Source organism: Idiotropiscis lumnitzeri, chromosome 2, assembly GCF_059441095.1.
Source record: "Idiotropiscis lumnitzeri isolate Australia: NSW breed Sydney's pygmy pipehorse chromosome 2, RoL_Ilum_1.0, whole genome shotgun sequence".
Classification (NCBI taxonomy): Eukaryota; Metazoa; Chordata; class Actinopteri; order Syngnathiformes; family Syngnathidae; genus Idiotropiscis; species Idiotropiscis lumnitzeri.
This window is the reverse complement of record NC_142392.1, coordinates 16,810,611-16,829,871: the sequence shown is the minus strand read 5'-3', so window position 1 is coordinate 16,829,871 and position 19,261 is coordinate 16,810,611. Positions and strand designations below refer to the sequence as shown.

At 41.0% G+C, this 19,261-nt stretch overlaps 2 protein-coding genes across 2 annotated transcripts in view; one reads left to right on the top strand and one right to left on the bottom strand.

Annotated features, from left to right (window-relative positions):
* The window catches only part of LOC148341826 (uncharacterized), a 447,376-nt gene that overhangs the window by 14,976 nt on the left and 413,139 nt on the right, over positions 1-19,261 (bottom strand). The gene's annotated exons all lie outside the window — the stretch shown is intronic.
* LOC148341839 (uncharacterized) lies at positions 16,090-18,562 on the top strand. Its single transcript, XM_088288851.1, has 2 exons — positions 16,090-17,120; positions 17,190-18,562. The coding sequence occupies exons 1-2, from the start codon at positions 17,009-17,011 to the stop codon at positions 18,050-18,052; spliced, it is 975 nt and encodes a 324-aa protein (XP_088144977.1). The 5' UTR covers positions 16,090-17,008; the 3' UTR covers positions 18,053-18,562.

Here is a 19,261-nt window from a genome sequence, read left to right as displayed (position 1 = left end):
AAATGCTGATTTTGTTAAACATGTAGGAAGTAAGATTGATGCCTATTTTGAACTGAATACTCATGAAACTTCGGCTGGTATACGATGGGAGGCATTTAAAGCCTATATCAGAGGAGAAATTATCAGCTATACGAGTTTTAAGTTGAGACAAAAAAGAATAGTGATGGATGGTTTAGAAAAACACATTAAAGAGCTGGAAACTAATCTTAATACAAATGATGATCCTACACAAGAAAGAGACCTGCTCCTTCTCAGAGCTGAATATAATAAATTGTCGGCTGATAGAGTAGCTAAGAGTCTTTTGTGGTTGAGAAGGGCCTATTATGATCAAGGCGAGAAAGCGGGTAGTAAGTTGTTATCTTGGCAAGTTAAAAAAAGACATACAGACAGAGCTATCAAGAGCATTACAACCTCATTGGGAAATATATCTATGGATCCATTGGAAATTAATGATACCTTTAGAGAATATTACCAATTTCTGTATAAATCCGACATGTCAAAAACACCAGAAGATCAAAATGAATTCCTGGATCTTTATCAGTTTAAAATATTACCAGATGAATTTAAAAAAGAACTTGATAGCGATTTAGAAATTGAAGAAATTTCTGAAGCCATTCAAAGTACAAAAAGTGGCAAAACTGGTGGAAATGATGGACTGCCCATTGAATTTTATAAAACTTTTAAAGAAAAGTTACTTACCCCTTTATTGAATATGTATAATGGCTCACTTCAAAGTGGGATACTCCCGCCCTCCTTACGTCTGGCGATTATAACACTCATTTTGAAACCGGGAAAGCCCCCAATGGAATGTTCATCTTTTAGACCAATAAGTTTAATGAACTGTGATACTAAAATATTGTGCAAATTATTGGCTAAGAGGTTGGAAAAACACATACCATATCTGGTACATCATGATCAAAATGGTTTTGTACAGAAGCGTCAGGGATTTCATAATATACGACGGGTCTTGAATATAATACATGAAAAGTACAATACTAAGGATATGGCATTGCTGTCTCTAGATGCCAGACAGGCCTTTGATAGAATAGAATGGCCATATCTATTTAGTTTACTGCCGAGATATGGACTTGGTGCTAACTTTCTCAGATGGGTAAAACTGCTATATACTGGCCCGATGGCTAGTATATTAACAAATAACATTGCTTCAAAGCCAATCACTCTAGAACTAGAACGATCTACTAGACAAGGATGCCCTCTATCACCTATGTTGTTCATTCTTGCCATAGAGCCCTTTGCGATGACGGTTAGAACGCATACGAGTATAGAAGGGATTAATTTAGGGGGGCAGGAACATAAAATATCATTATATGCTGATGATGTCATTCTTTTTTTAACAAACTTACACAATAGCGTCCCAAGTCTTATTAGCTATATAGACATATTTGGAAAATTATCTGGTTATGATATCAATTACTCAAAATCATCAATACTATTTCTAAACAAGGAAGAAAGGACAAACCCAACCGTAAAAACACCTTTTATTAACGCAAAAGAAGGATTTCTTTACCTCGGGGTGCAAATAACACCTTCAATTAAAACAGTGGTCCCTTCCAACTATCACCCTTTGATTGCAGAGATGAAGGAAACGCTGGATCGTTGGATGACTTTGCCTATATCAATAATTGGACGGATTAATTTGATAAAAATGAATATACTACCAAAGTTTTTATATTTATTTCAGTCAATTCCACTGCAATTGTCAAATGCATTCTTTAATAAGATTAACAATACCTTTAGCACATTCATTTGGAGTAGTAAAAAACCCCGGTTGAGATTGCGACTACTCTACCTCCCATATGAACGAGGAGGACAACGGTTTCCGAATTTAAAATGGTATTATTGGGCTGCGCAATTGCGATCTATGGCGTTTTATTTTACAAATGAGATGAATCCATCATGGCTGTCTATCGAACAAGCCTCAGTGTCACTTCCCCTAAAGCTCTACTTATACTCAGCAAACCATAAAACCCTAAAAAAGGAGACTAAAAACCCGTTTGTGAAAAACTCTATTGATATCTGGTATAAAGCACATCATCATATTAAAGACACTCCTCTAATTTCACGTTTTACCCCTTTGAGGGGTAACTTAAATTTTGTGCCTGGCAGGGCAGATGGGGGTTTTAGGATATGGACAGAAAAGGGTATTGGAAGTGTGGGTGATTTATATAATAACGGTATATTGCTTACATTTGAAGAACTTGTACATAAATATCAAATTCATAAAAAGCATTTCTTTAAATATCTGCAACTCAAACATTTCATATCTGCAAAATACAAAACGATCAACATAGAACCTCCCCTTTCAAATTTGGAACGTCTGACACTTTCACACAGTGATGATAAAGGTTTAATTTCTGTGTATTACAACCTTTTGGTAACCCATGATGATGAATCCTCTATTGATAGATTACAGGCATGGAATTCTGATTTTGAGGAGGCTGTAACAGAGGAAGAATGGCATAGGGCATGCCTTAAAGCCCAGAAACAAACAATTAATACTAGAATGAGACTATTACAGTATAAATGGCTGATGAGAACATACATTACACCTGTAAAACTGAACTCATGGTCTCCTGTTATACCAGACACCTGTATTAAATGTGTAGAGGGACGGGGTTCCCTCTTCCATTGCGTTTGGGAATGTCCGAAATTGCAAAAATATTGGAGAGGAGTAGGACAGACATTGTCAACTAGAGTTGGAATTAACATACCTCATGTTGTGAAACTGTTTGTGCTGGGCATCTACCCCAAAGACTTTGTGGCTTGCACAAACATAACTACTTTGATTGACTTTGGATTGCTACAGGCCAGGAGACTCATTGCATTATACTGGAAAAAAACGGACGCACCTTCACTGGATCACTGGATAAAAGAACTGACAAACAATATGGCAATGGAAAAACTGACGTATGTCATGAGAGGGAGAGCAGAGGAGTTTGAGGAAATGTGAAAACCTTTACAAAACTTTGTGGGCCAGTGGGGTGCTCAACCACCCACTGTGCTGCCTGTTTTATTTTATTTATTTACTTTTTTGTTTATTTTCTGATGTTGTTGTCATGTGTATAATGTGTGAAAAAGTAATAAAAATATTGTAAAAAAAAAAAAAAAAAAAAGCTGTTGCTTTATGTTATTTACAAAGATTTTTTGTTTAAAATCCCCCTGGCTATTCTTTTTGTCTTTTCTATATTATGTACGTATTAATAACTGTGTTTGGTTTGCTAATATTAATAACGTTTTTTTTTTTTTTACAAAAAACATATGAGTAAATATTTATCATCTCATCAATATTTGCACAACAGAGTACAGAGTTTCGAGATCCTCACTATAATAGTTCTCAAAATTATATTTCTTATCAATTTAGCTTAGTTAAGGGATATTTTATTGACAATCTAACATCAATATACAAAGACAGAAAAAAATTGGTGGTGGGGGGGCGCGAATCTTCTTTCTTCTTGGTAGGGGCGGGCGTGAAATAATTGAGAAGCGCTGCTAGTATATGCAGGCATTATATTCATACAATTTTCAGCCCGAGTGAAACACAGAATTGTTGCAAGTTCGGGAGAAGAAACTTAAACACCCCACTGCTGGAGCAGCAGCGGTTTCTCGGGGCATAGGCGGAAGTGACGTCAGAGCTGTCTCGCCAATGTGGCGTGAATTTAGTTATTTTGTTAATTTTTTAATCAACCGATTTAAAGTATTATATAAAATATATATTAGAACTGAACAGCCAGGTGTAAAAACAAACACAGAGGCAAAGAGATATATTTGAAAAATACGTGCTTAAAGCATGACGTCATAAGCAAGCGCGCAGCTTTCGAAGGACCTCGACCACATCCACCGACCCGTCCACACCGAAATAAAAACAACCACCGCTAAATTATTCTGATTTAGTGTGGAACTGACTGTAAATTTCTCACAAAATGTCCAGTGCTACTCTAAAGGACTACGACATAATTCATTAAGTCTTTGTGTCCCGATAACCTCATCTTCGCGCGTTGATGCTTTTCGGCGTAGTTAGCTTAGCTTGTTAGCTAGCTAGCAGCTAACAAAAGAGGCACATGACTCTACGTCAAGCAGAGATCGGAATTATTGGAATTATCATTTGAAAATGTGTGAAAGAACGACACCCAAGTACAAAGAGGAACTTTGTGGAATAAAAGAAGAGAACGAGCAACATCTTCAACTGCTGGACGAAGGTTGCAAGCAGCCTCGTGTTGTGCTACACAAAGCAGGTTTGTACACGTTTTACTCTCATTTGCTTTGTCAAGAACGACTTTCTATCGTTAAAAATATACATAACAACATTAAGTTGTTTGGGGGAAATCGTTCAAGGTTATTGCCGTTTTATTTTTAAATATTGCCTTTTACTTGCCGGTTTGCTGAACATTTGTTTATGCCAAATGAAATCAGTGCAGAAAATAAATGCCAAAGAATAACCATTAGTGGGGGGTAAACTCTGTGTTTTTTTCCCAGTTTAAAATTTGAACTGATTATTTAACATTTTACATATTCCAGTTTTTATATGTTGTTAAAGAAATTAAGTTTGTCATGTCAGGTTTCAAAACTATGCTGACAGATGTAGTGTATTTTTATATCCACTGTTGGAGTTGAGCCACCGAGAAAATGAGAAACATTTAGAAAATGAATCTTCAAAGCCAAACTTACTCCAATGCGTGTTCGTTTTTTGTACTCACGAAGAATAGGGTCAAATAAAGACTCAACATCAAATGATTAGAGTTCCGAAATTTAGTTTCTTTGATTTCTGGAGTTCAGGAAATAGTACAAATACAGATATCTAGCGACCTTTTCTTAATCTGACGAGAAACTGTACTCAAGACGAGTACAATAGAAAAATGGCGCGCTGATCTCAGCCCAGCCTTACATTTTATAGGAGGTTTTCTTTGTCAAGGGTCATGTAGGTTGAATCGGTCGTCATTGCTCCCTCCCCCGGTCCACGTTCCACGTCCAAGGCTGACCTTCTCAGGCAGGCGGCAGTCTCTCCGTCTCTCCTGCTCACATTCCCCTGTAATCTTGTTAGTGTACAGATTGTGTAGTGTATGTTTTCCCAGATCAGATTATGTTTTTGGTGTTCTTGATCGCGTCCCTGTGACGTCCTCCCCTGCCCAACTTGATATGTTTGTATCTTCTATGGCCTATGTGGAGAATGTGTTTTATTGTATTTGTCCATGAAGTACTATCTGGTTTGACCTGAGCAGACTGAATCTGTTTCTTCTGAATGAGAGTGGATCATGAAAATACAATGTGTGCAATTTTGAGGTCTTACATTTAAACTAAGTCATATCAATTTAGCATATGAATGAATCAGTAAACACCATGACTACAATCCCAGTCAATCTTATCGATGCACTGTACTTCTACTTTCCTTTGATAAATGCTTTTTGTTTAATCAATGTTTAACATATTCAGTAAATATGAACCTGCTAAATTAAATAATTGACCTTCTGTCCCGTAACTGTTTAAAATAATGCCAGCAATCGTAATACAATCCTTCAATATTCATGTCTGGTGTGGCCATTCCCTATAAGAAGGGAAGGCCGGAGAGAGGGGACACCTTTCCCTTTTTTCTTTTTGGGGAGACTTCTTTTGACATCAGCATTTGACGAGAATAAAATCTCTTTCTAACCAAAATGACTGTGTCAGAGAATCTTTTTCCATCACCAATTCTGCCATGCTCCGCGACCTGTCCGGAGGGAAGCTGAGCCAGACCCACACATCAACAACAAAATATACCACATTTTTGGCGTCACAAACAGGATTCTTGCTCCATTGAGGGTCTCAGGGTGCTGGGGCGCAGGCGTTCAACAGCCGGCCGGCTGAACTTTCGGTGAGATGCTTTTACTCACAATGGGTGTTGTGCGCCTGTGTCCAAGCGGTCGGGGCTCTTGGGGTCGTTAAAGAAAGCTTGTGCGTGTGGGTCTGCTGGCTGATTGGTCATGGAAAATGTCCCTGTGTTAGTTTCAATTATTGTTTAAACAAGAGGCCTCTATAATGATTAAGACATTAAAAGATGTCAAAGTAACCGCACTGTGAAAGAACATACGAAAATGTATTAAAAAATAAATAAATAAATGAAAAAAAATAATGATAGGAACTATGTAAATGGGGACTAGCGCGGGAGAAATGTGCAGAAGATAAAGAAAAGAAAGGTCTAGTGGTTAAAGAGATGAGAACTAAGAAGTGTAAAACTATAGCTATAGACAACATAGTCGTGAATAAGCTCAGTTTGAGCACAGACCCTGGCCACGGTGTAAATTTTAGCAGGAAAATTATGAGCTGATAATAGAAATAATGAAGAGAAGCACACTTCCACATATCGTATTGGGCACTTTGTGGCATGGAACACAGTAAGGATCGAGGCGTACCGTTGTGTGGAGGGCCTGGGGCTGAGCCGACAGTTTCGCTGGTACGTAGCAAGAGATACGCTGTTCAGATACGTACCCTATGATTACTCGTGTTCTGGTCGGATAATTCTGTCAGGGTCTTGCCAGCGAAACGCTGGGAAGAAGGTGGCAGGACTCTCCAAACGCGGACACAGGAAAATCAGTTTAACAAAGAGTGTTTATTGATTCACAATAGTGGAAGTCCAATCATCAATTAAGGCAAATATATCTATCTTAGCATTACATCCGTCGATAAATCAGGAGAAAACACAAAGCGCTGGCGGAGAAAAGCTAACACCAGGAAGGAGATAAACGACGGAACGAAAAGCGCTTGCACCGGCAAGGAAAAGGAAAAACGATCAACATAAATAGCTTGCCAAAAGGGCAAGAGGGAAAACCAATTGGAGAAAACGAGGAACAAAAAGAGACAGGGCAATAGCTTGCAAAATGTGGAACACAAAGAGATCCAAGAGCAAAAATGCATGAACAAGAGAACAATCGATACCAGGGTCATGAACGTGAGCAGTGCAGGAAAATTATCCGACGCCGGGCAGTCAGTGTAGGTGGCTTAAATAGTGTGTGTAATTAGTCAGTGGATGGATGTCAGGTGCGGCGCCGGTGGGCTGGTCTCCCACTCGTGATGACGCGGGCGGAGTCGGTTGTCGGAGGAGACGCCTCTGCTCAGCTGAGAAACATAAACAAAAGTGCACATGGCAGGGAGGTGACGAAAACAACAACAAAACAGGCGTGACCGGCACGGGTCACGACAACTGGAGGAAGCAGTTAATCCAGCAGCCGACGCATGCAGCTCCCATTGCGTCTGCTCTTTCCGTTTCCGCTGCTCCTGAGCCAGGTTCTGGTGACGCAGTGCCCACAGCAGGCTTGTTGTCCGCACCTGCCGGTCAACAAGGTCACGTAACAGAAGTAGGGGTGGTTATAGACATGGGTTGTGAGTGGGACGTGCTCTTGCTGTGGGTTGTGGGGTTACTGCGTGATGAGCGGTCCAAACCGAGCCACTTCCTGAAATGTGTCAGCCTGTGGTCCAGCGCCATGCCTGACACAAAGAGCTCCACTAGCACGGGGGCGCCATCGCTACCCCCTCCTCCGACAACGCTTCTATGGCTTCCAAATGCACACTTGACGCCTCAACCCGATTGGGACCCCATTCCACGATAGGGGTGCCCGCGGAGCCTCCGCATTCAAGGACTCGCAGGTCTTGGCATTCCGTTGACGACTGATGGACAACAGTTTTTGATGGTGGAACAAGATATTCCACGCTTTGCAAGCTCCCTCTGCATATCCCAGTGAGCAACAACACTGTCACCCTTGTGGGACTCTTGAGATTGGCCGAGTCACTGCCATGGACCGAACCCGCACCTGTGAAACAAACACTGGAATTCGAGTGGGACTGAATTTCCAGTTGGATTGAATTTGACTGTGCACTTCCGCCGGGGGAAGCATATGTTGTCCTCCGTTCCAGCAGATTAGGCAGCTCTGAGACCAGGGTGGTGTTTCAGCACCCATTACGAATTCCTCTGTTATGGAACATTTTCCGAATTTCTCAGCACTGTGGTAGACAATGAATGGGTCACTCTGAAGCGAAAGCTCTGTTTGCGTCTCTGCCAGAGGGGTCGTGGACCCGGGGTCTCACTGACGTTGTGCTCTGCTCCACAGCGTCTCCAATTTGTTTTTGCTATATCTGCGCCTTCCCCATTTGACAGAGTTAATGCCGGCACACCTTGGGGGCAAAGGGGGGCATTCCGGCCATAATGGCTGGGATGAGGACTGCACTGCTCTTGGTGCCCTCCACATCCTGGAATGGACTCTTTCCTGTGGAAAATGGATTTCATTGGCATCTCTGGTGCTCAATTTTTGTGTGGAGTGTGTCTGCTTGTTGTATTTCAGGTGAAGTGTAGATGGAGTTGGATGCAGACTGGAATCTCACTTGGAGCAAGCGACGAGGAGGACTCCTATGAGGGTCATAGGATGTGGACGTGATCATCTGAAACAATACTGTTTGCAAGAGCTCGTCGGTGACGAGGGGTTGGCAGCTCTCGAGCGAGACGATGCCATGGGATTCTCACGCTGGAGCGTGGCCTCAACTATGTTTTTGCATATCATTTGACTCGTGTTTGTGTTTTGTATGTTAATGTGTCTTGTCCTATCATGCTTTTATTACGCTGTGGATTTATTCTGTTCTGTAACGGTGTTCCTTCATCCTACTTGCCTTGTGGATGCAGGTTCACTAGAAAGTGTTAGCAAGGATCTCCCTCTTTTCCCCCACTCTTTCAAAGGGGGTTGGGGGGTTTTGACGAAGGTTCAGCGAAGCTTTGATGCCTCCATATGGACTGCACTGGAAATTGTTAGTCTGACTGCCGGTTTGCTTAAAGATCTAACATTGCGGGGGGAACTCCTTCGTGACCGAGGTGGTTGATTTGGGATTTTTTGGAATTATTGCTGGATTTATGTGTGGTCCTGCAGGAGGTGTTAGAGTGACACCAGGGAGCAATTTGGCCATACACTTAGTTTTCCTAGTTAAACTACCCTTATGTAGCATGCCTTGAGCATGATTTAGGTTTTAGTCAATTAGGTTTCCCAAATTTTAGACAATGGATTCATATAAAAGGTTGGAATGGGATTTTTGGTGACATGCTGGTGTCGTTTTTGCTTTATCAGGACAAGATTTCCTCGAAGGGGGAAATATGTAGTGAATTTTTTTATTCACTCTTATGAACATTTTAGTAATTCTCTTTAACTAGGAGGGGATTGGAGACTAAAGAAGTGACCAGTATTGGTTTTGAAATTCCAATGTGAACGAGATAGTGTCCAGGAGGACAAAAGGCTTGACCAGCTCTAGGTGTGGAGCACTCAAGGTGATAGAAGCAGTCAAGATGGCACCGGAAGGCCACTTCAAAGAGCAACCACATCTGCTCTCGCCGTAGGGAGCTTTGAGGGCAAAATCGAAGACTAGTACAATGAGAATGCATATGCAACAAGGTAAAGTTAGACATTCATGTCCGGTGTGGCCATTCCCGATAAGAAGGAACGTGAGGGGACACCCTTTCCCTTTTCTCTTTTTTGGGGAGACTTCTTTTGACATCAGCATGTGACGAAAATAAAATCTCTTTCGAACCAAAATGGCTGTGTCAGAGAGGTTCTTTCCATCACCAATTCTGTCATGCCCAGTGACCTGTGCGGAGGGAAGCTGAGCCAGACCCACACATCAACAACTAAATATACCACACAGGTTAATAGAAGGTCACAAAAACATGGACCTCTTAAACAGCAAAACGTGAGTTCAGCGGTAACAGAGTTGTGTCTATGCCGGCAGTTTAGCAGGAAGCCACAAAAACAGATGCACGTCTTTAACCGTGTTTGACAGGAAACCGTTTAGCTCGCATTTAACAGAATTGTGACCCAAACATTGTGTTGTAAGCTGAAACCGTTCGAACAACAGGAAGCGTGTGGACGGGTGTGATAAAGTCAAAGTGTTCATGTTTTTCCATTCTTTATGAGTTTGCATATTCAAATTGCTTTGCTGTGCTTCAATAAAACGCCGCACAAGAGCGGGAACGCTTTTCTCTTTGGCGGACTGCTCCTCGCAAGTGACAAAGACAATCTTGGCTGGGTGATTCATTTATGAAGGCGTGTCTCGTTTTTGAAAACTTCTTTGACAAATCTTGTTCAAGCAATTCCTTATGGAATGATTCAATCTGACTCTAAAAACTGTACACACTGGGGCAAAATGATCAATGGCGGTTGATGAATTTTCGTGGATATAACACAAAGGATTACGATTTTTAAAAAATCAAGTACGTGTTGGTCTTATTTATGAAAATTTTACTGGCTCGGTCAATGAACCTCGGGTGGCCCTGCACAGTTTTGTGCACATGTGCATAGTTTCACCTCATCCAAACATTTAAAATACATTTAATGCATCCATCCAGGGTTGCACGGATCTCATCAGTGAACAAGCGCATGCTGCAAGGAATGCATCTGCATCTTTGGCTTACTATGGGCTTAAAAAGGGAGAATGTCACAACCCCCTGTTCTACCAGGGCCCCTTTAATTCTTTCAGGTATCCAGATTATAATGGAACCAAAAAGTACCCACGATGAAACTACAGTGGAACCTCGGTTCTCGACCATAATCCGTTCCAGAACCCTGTTCGAAAAGCGAATTGTTCGAACACCGAAACCATTCCTTTGCTGCTTGCACTGACTTTCTTTGGAGGCATGATTAGGGGCTAAAACACTTCGTACACCTATATAAAACGCGAGAGCAAAACGCAGCACGTCCGCACGCGACAACAGTTGGTCACGAAGAGAGAGAGAGAGCGATCTACACCCGTACGCCGCTCAGCATCCCACCCTCGCGTGCGCACTCACGCGTCGTACCGGCGTTCGAACTCCGAGGTTTGTTTGAACTGCGAAGCAAGAATTTCTCTTTTTTTATGTTCAAACTCCGATTTGTTCGACCTCAGAGTCGTTCGAGAACCGAGGTTCCACTGTGTCTCTGAATGCAAAATGAAAAACTTGTAAAGATATTTCACTTGAAGGATTCCTATTCTATCAATGACATTATGTTGCTATGGCCCCCAGTGGTCTGCATCAATATGTTAGGGTCCCACAACAGGTGTACCATCAGACGCACACAATAGCCTGTGTGTGCTAACTTCAGCTCGCTTCCAGAAACGTCTGTGACTCTGTCCGGAATGAAATTGGGCATCAGCCGCAACGTGCTTCCTTTTTAAATGCTCGTTTATCACCGTTGTGCTGCGAAAGGAGGTTTACATCGTAGGACGGAATTTTGTGAAGTGTCCCCGTGGTCCGGTCCAAGTTGGGGTCGCACGCATTGCTCCGTGTGCGGCGGGCACAAGTCAAGGTAGCATGGTAGAAACAATATAAGACAAAGTCGCCGCCTGACCTTTGACTTGGCCAAACCAAATTAGTCTTTTTGTGTCCTGCAGACGTCAGACAACATGATCTCTGTTCTGTGAAAGAGGAGCCAGACTTGACTCACATCAAAGAGGAGGAGGAGGAGGAGGAGGAGGAGGAGGAGGAGATCAACAAGTCACCAGTGAACGTTCTCCCTATAAAGACTGAAGATGAAAACAAGGATGTGAGTGAGGACAACAGAGGGGCGGAGCCTACAAGCAGCAGTTCAAGTCATCACGTGACAACAGAAGGTGATGAAGACCACTGGGGGCCATCACAAGCACATCATGAGGACACATTATCAGACGCTCATGACGATGATGATGATGATGATGACGATGATGGGCAAGCCAAAGGTGAAAGGGCACGTCACACTGATTCATTAACTTCAAAGTTGTCTTTAAAACCACACACAAGAACACACAGTGGAGAAAAAACATTTTCATGCTCATTTTGTCGCAAAAGCTTCTCACAAAAGGCACAATTTACAAGGCACACAAGAACACACAGTGGAGAGAAGCCTTTTTCATGCTCGGTTTGTGGCAAAAGCTTTTCTTTAAAGTCATATTTAATAAAACACACAACAATACACAGTGGAGAAAAACATTTTTCCTGCTCAGTTTGCGGAAAAAGTTTCTCTCAAAAGTCACATTTAACAGAACACACAAGAACACACAGTGGAGAGAAGCCTTTTTCCTGCTCAGTTTGTGGCAAAAGCTTTTCTTTAAAGTCATATTTAAGAAAACACACAACAATACACAGTGGAGAAAAACCTTTTTCCTGCTCAGTTTGTAGGAAAAGTTTCTCTCAAAAGTCACGATTAACAGAACATACAAGAACACACAGTGGTGAAAAACCTTTTTCCTGCTCAATTTGTGGAAATAATTTCTATCGTAAGTCGCATTTAATAAAACACACAACAATACATAGTGGAGAAAAACCTTTTTCCTGCTCAGTTTGTGGAAAATGCTTCTCTCAAAAGTATAATTTAACAAGCCACTTAAGAAGACACAGTGGAGAAAAGCCTTTTTCCTGCTCAGTTTGTGGCAAAAGCTTCTCTGGAAAGTTTAATTTAATAGAACACACAACAACACACAGTGGAGAAAAACCCTTTTCATGCTCAGTTTGTGGCAAAAGCTTCTCTTGGAAAGTCAACTTTAACAAAACATAAAAGAATACACAGTGGTGAAAAACCTTTTTCCTGCTCAGTTTGTAGGAAAGGTTTCACTCAAAAATCAACTCTAACAAATCATAGAAGAACACACGGTGGCGAAAAGCCATTCAGTTGCAGTGTTTGTGCTAAAAAATTCTTCACTAAACAGGGTGCTGAGAGTCACAATTGTGCTGGTGAGAATTGCAGCAATCCTTGAAGCTTAAAAAAAAAACGATGTAAATGTGATTTTGAATAAAATATGATAAATTTAATTTTGAAAAGCTTTTTTTATTGACATTAAGCCAATGTGATCAGTGCCAGAATAACCATTGTCTCTGAGTGATGATGAGTTGTATTGTTTTTATATCAAACATTATCAATGAAATTAATTACCTTTTCCTGGAACAACATTTGTTAACGTTATGCTTTTCAGTTGTCTTTTTAATCCTAATGGAAAAGGTGTGAGATGAAACGGTGCTTATGAAATCGGTATCTTCCACAATCATCAATAAAATCACTTGTTCCACTTGCTCAACTGGCCTTCATTACGCTGTGTGAAAAGGTGAAAAACTGAACAAGAAGTTGAACTCTAAAAAGAACCAGAAAGACAAACGCAGATCGGCTCAGTTTCTCTCAAAGGTTTTGGTATGTCAGGAGTTGGCAGCTTGATGGTGACTGGAATCAGCGTTTATTTGTCACCACGGAGGAGATGATCCGCATCACGCAGTTCATTGCTGCTGCTGTCTTAATTGAACCCCGGAGGTTACCCGCCAGCGTCCCTGAATTTCACCGGCGGATCTTCAGCTATCCCACGTCTGACCCCAGATTGTTGTGGAATTTCTAGCAGTAAGGGAAGATCAATGAGATAGTCTGCAAAATAAATTGTCTTTTGGGTCAGTCTGCAGAGTGATCTCAGTGGGAGAAGTGCGTGGGAAGATACTGATGCACACAGGAAGATGAAGATTTATTTGACAGTGGAATCTTAAAACAGAGATATTTTTTCTGCATTGAGCATACTTATCAGTCAAAGTCGTGTTGTACAAGAAGCGAAAGGCACTTTCTTCAAAAGCAGGTGGCCACAATAAATAACAAAAACCTTACTTGCTAAATAGTTTTCCATAACATTAAGATTGAACAAAATATTGACACGAATAGTTAAAAAGAAACGATTAAACATTGAATACTAAATTATTACTAAAACAGTTGAATGAATCTTGAAATAATAGTGAATCGGCGTAGTTTAATGAATACTGAGACGAATAATGAAATATTTCAGTGCTTATATCAACAATGAAATCATTTTTAACACTAATATTTAGATAATAAAACAGTGACGTATTTTAATTTAAAATTCGCAATAACGTCACTGGCGAAAAACCCTGTAAAAAGGCAAAGGTGCAAACATGTTGACATAAAGTATCATTTTATCATGTCAACTGATAATAATAGGGAAATACATTTGGAATACTGTCCAACCGACGACATGGTGGCAGATGTTTTAACAAAACCAGCAACAAAAGTAAAATTCAATACATCTCTCAAGTTTATATTTGGGAACTAAAATGTTTGGTCAAATGCATACGGTTTAAATCTTTCGTTTTTTCTTTTTTCAAATCGTACGTTTTTACAATGTTTAGAAGAAGATAACAATGATTTGCATCGCAAATGGGGACATCTGTCGGTGAGCGGTGACAGTGCTCCATATGGCCAGCAGCCAATCATATCACAGTGGGGTGTGTCCTGTTCCTTCGGATTTCGTGCGGAACAGACTGCAGTTTTCACGCAGGAAATCCATTCCGCGCTACTTTAAAAATCGACGCCATCTTTAATTCGTCTCGTCGAACAAAGAGAAGCTCACGAGTTATCGCCAAGCAGAGATCAAGTGCGGATTTGTTGGGATTGGCGTTTGAAAATGTGTGCAAGAACGACACCCAAGTACAAAGAGGAACTTTGGGGAATAAAAGAAGAGAACGAGCAACATCTTCAACTGCTGGACGAAGTTTGCAAGCAGCCTCGTGTTGTGCTCCACAAAGCAGGTTTGTACACGTCTTACTCTCATTTGCTTTGTAAAGAACGACTTTCTATCGTTAAAAATATGCATCACAACATTAAGTTGTTTGGGGAAATGCGTTCAAGGTCAATTGCCTCTCTCATGTCTTGAATAGACAATGTTTCACAAGTTTGTTTAAGTCAAAGATTTTGAATTTGTTCACCTTTCCTCATAAGCAAGTACATTATTTTTGTTCTCTTGGTGCCGTTGGAATTTAACTCTAAGTCTGTAGCATAACTTTTACCAAATTATTCGAATGAATTATCTGACTCCATTAATGATTAACCAAACATGACCAACATTCATCCAACAATTATGCGCGCTCGTTTTGAGAGTAAGACGACCAGGAAGCCGGCAACTTCAGAAAGGAGCCGATTTATTCCTCACAGGAGATCTAGTACAAAAGCCCTCTCAACACTGTTCTGCGCGCCTCTGTACCCAACAGAAGACAAAGTTTTGTTACCTCTTTTGGATTTCACCTGGACGGGTAGTATTGATAACACATAGTCCTGTTTACTGGTCCCAGTCAAGCCACTGGACTGAATTGACACCACAGCACCGTCCGTCTCTGACACTTTCTAAATCAACATCGGCCTGTGTTGAACTTATTTGCTTCGTTTGGGAATAAATCTGCAACAAGGTAGGGTGCTTCTTATTGCATACTCTACACACCAAACGTCCTTTGCATTCTCTGCTTCTGTGCCCAATGCACAAACAACCAAAGCACATTCCTTTTTCCTTCAAAAAAGACATCTTTTCAACTTGCGTCTTTTTATCCAATAGAAGGCAAACATCCAAAGAATGTCCAGCTCCACAAAACAAGCATGCCTTTACAGGTAAGTTCTTCTCCATTTTATTTACAGGCTCCATTTTCTTTTCCACATTTGCTATTGTAGTGGCAAAGCTACTCCCTTTAGCTTTCGTACCAGTCCGAAATGTCACACCTCTAAACTCTCTTTTTACTGTTGCAGGCAAATCTTGTATATCTCCAAAGAGAGGATCACTTGCAATCTTAACTTGCTTCTCCACAAACTCCACAATGTCATGAAATGTGGCTCTGCGATGGTACGTTTCTTGCAGATGGCAGACCACACTAGAGATAATAGAATTACGCTTTTTTAAATTTTGATGACGTCATAGCCCCGCCTACAGAATTACGCTTTTGTCTCGTTGTCCCCGCCTACAGAATTACGCTTTTGTCCAAAATGGCCGCTATCCCCGCCCCTGTGTTAAAACTATCCAATCTCCAGCCACCTATTTAAAAATATTTACATATTCCCTGCCCCTTGAAGGTTTAATACCACGCCTACAGAATTACGCTTTTGTCGAAGTGGGCCCCGCCTACAGAATTACGCTTTTTGTCATTGTGATGACGTTGTGTGTCTGTGTGTGTGTGTGTGTGTGTGGGCCAAGGGCCCCGCCTACAGAATTACGCTTTTTGTCATTGTGATGACGTTGTGTGTGTGTTTGGGAGGGGGGCTTGGCCCCCCTCCCAAACTGTATGCTTCTTATGTTAAAAACAATGTGTTCCCTGCGTGCGTGCGTCCCCAACCCAAACTGTACTTATGTTATTCATATTTAAATATCTGAAGTATATAAAGCATCCAATGAAATGAGCTATATCTAATTAAATAAAATTAAATTAAACGAGTGAAATAATATGAGTTGAGAAGAGCAGGCGTTGTTTTTACCTTTGAATAAGATGTTTATTCGGTGGATATAGGTCATCCATATTTAAATATCTGAAGTATATAAAGCATCCAATGAAATGAGCTATATCTAATTAAATAATGTAGATGTATAAAATTAAATTAAACGAGTGAAATAATATGAGTTGAGAAGAGCAGGCGTTGTTTTTACCTTTGAATAAGATGTTTATTCGGTGGATATAGGTCATCCATATTTAAATATCTGAAGTATATAAAGCATCCAATGAAATGAGCTATATTTAATTAAATAATGTAGATGTATAAAATTAAATTAAACGAGTGAAATAATATGAGTTGAGAAGAGCAGGCGTTGTTATTACCTTAGAATAATATGTTTATTCGGTTGATATTTGCCCTTTTTGCAAACATGTCTGGACATATTCCCAGCGACATAAGTTTAAACATGTTATTGTGCAGGCTTGGGGGGTTGTCCGGGCAAGACGCCGGCCATAGACACCCTCCAAGCCTGCAGCAGCCTCAAGGTGTTTCAAAAGATAGTGAGTGGCGACATCCTGTCGATCGATGGGCAGCCGTGGGCATCCGGGCGACCACCCTCCTCCTTCTTACCTTTTTGTAAAATCTGCCGAGTCATGTTTACTTGTCTGGACATGTATCTGTTGGCTACATTTGGCCAATCGAACCACGCCATTTAACCCTCCCCCGGTCTCAAACCAGTATAAGTAAAGCCCAAGTCACGCTCTGCACAGACAAGACAATTTTTCCAGCTCGTGAAAGAAATGAAGACGTGTAGACCAAGACGTCATCTGGGCGTGAACAGCAAGGCCCGAAGGGTGACAACCATCGCCGCACCTGATCATATTGACAACAACATTGCAGAAATCTCTTCAGGTAAACGATGCAATTAATCTTTAACTATATAGCTTTCTAATATTTAATCATGGTATCTTTGTATTACAGATAGCGGTGTGGATGAACCTACATGCGATCAAGATCTGAATATGGATGTTGTGGAAACCTTTACAACTACAAACATGGAACAGGTTGAGACCTCTACAAATGTAGACCAGGATGGACCCTCTACAAAAACAGGCGAGGACCAGACTGTGCCATCATACTCCTTGTGGATGGGGGGCCCAGGAATCTTAGCAAGACCTGTTGCAGCCTCGTACAACAACGGCGAGCCATCGTATTCAGGGTGGAGTCGTCCCGTTTCGCCGACGCCGTCGTCGACACCTCCGATGACCCCCACCTCGTCGGCAGAATCTTCACAAAACGAGAAGGTACAACTGTCCAGTTGGTCCGACCAGGCTGATTCTCCACAAACCACGGAGATCAAGGTTCAGACCGTCAACGACCCTGACCACGGACCAGCACCTATTTCCGAAGATGAGGCAAAACATATGTCATGGGATAATCCTCCTAAGGGATGGATTGATATGGATGTCGTATTAGTTGTTAAGGCGGCTATTATTTACATGGTCAGACGTTTTTTGATAAAGTATCACAAAAAAAGGGGTTGTTTGCATAGCTATAGATACCTATGCAATTGTTATTATCTAAGACTGCACTATGACCGCATCATGCCCATCCTTTGCGGTAAAAAGTTTTTACCATGTATCCACTACTTGTTGGATTTGTGTTCTGTAAAAGCGGATAAAGAAACAGTCAAGCGAATTGCAGAGATCTTAATGGTGGATTTAGCACTCGTAAAGGACTTACCGGACCGCCTTAAAGCGGATGAGCCCATATGTTTTATGATATATCGTGATCAACTTGATACTTTCGAAGAATATCTTATAGAAAATATTAACTTTGAATAAAAAATGGGTAATGTCTTCAGAAAATTATCGTTTTTTGGCTATAGAAGCCAAGGGTGGGCAGATATAATAAATAGAGCAATTACATATAACCCCGATGATAAAGACCCTTTCATTGAAAATTTTTTATTGTTTATGCAAAAAGTGCGTGCCATGTCTTTAACAATTTTTCAGGAGCCTTGGGAATTGTTTGTGCAACATGTCATATTTTTGAGTCGCTCGGGATTGATCGACACGTTTCAAAATATTTTGGAAAATTGGGAAAATGCGATAAGTGTAGGACATGTACTTACCATACTCACGCTGTTTAACGATGTGATAAGATACCGTCTCCGTCATCAACAACCTGTGGATCTCGCGCACGAATTGAAGCTGTTTGAAGACCTGTTAGAATCAAAAGTTAATCCATCTGTTTTAACCCTGACCTATAGACTTTTTACATCTTAGAGAATCCTTATCACGTGTAACCATACTTAACCTTCTTTCAATAAAAAATGGATGTTTTTAAAAAGATGCTTTTGTGTCTGTCTGTGTGTTTAGATAAATAGCGATGTGATGTTTGTCACTAAATCATAAACCGTCATGAGCGTTAAGCGGTGGTTGAAAAAACTGTACTACGACCCCGCTCATCCAGCCAGCTTTGGAGGTGTAGAACGCCTTCATTTAGCTGCGTCGGAGAAAATGGGTCAAAAAGTGACGCGTCATAAAGTCAAGGATTTTTTATCTTCGCAAGATGCATACACCTTGCACAAACCAGCACGAATTCATTTCCCTAGGAACAGAGTTTTTGTGTCCAGTCCTATGAATCAATTCCAAGCCGATCTATGTGATATGCAAGCTCTGACCGAGTACAACGATGGTTTTAAATACCTACTCACAATCATCGATGTGTTCTCAAAACGAGCGTATGCCCGTGTGCTGATGAACAAGACGGGGCCAGAAGTTGTTCGAGCCTTTGAGTCGGTCTTATCCTTTAGCGGCATCCCTAAAAAGTTACAAACAGACAAGGGGAAGGAGTTCTTCAACACGCAATTTCAGAGGTTGATGAAAAAACACAATATTAATCATTTTGCAACAGCCAGTGATTTGAAAGCCTCGGTGGTCGAAAGGTTTAATCGAACTTTAAAAACTCGAATGTGGCGATATTTCACCGCCAACAACACACGTCGTTATATCGACGTATTACAAGATTTAATCGATAGTTACAATGAA

What these genes read in the sequence shown, in the direction of transcription:
- LOC148341839 (XM_088288851.1), top strand. Translation starts at nt 17,009, where the DNA reads ATGAAGACGTGTAGACCAAGACGTCATCTGGGCGTGAACAGCAAGGCC. An exon ending in CATTGCAGAAATCTCTTCAG is followed by an intron (nt 17,121 to 17,189) that starts GTAAACGATGCA and finishes TTTGTATTACAG; the next exon opens with ATAGCGGTGTGGATGAACCT.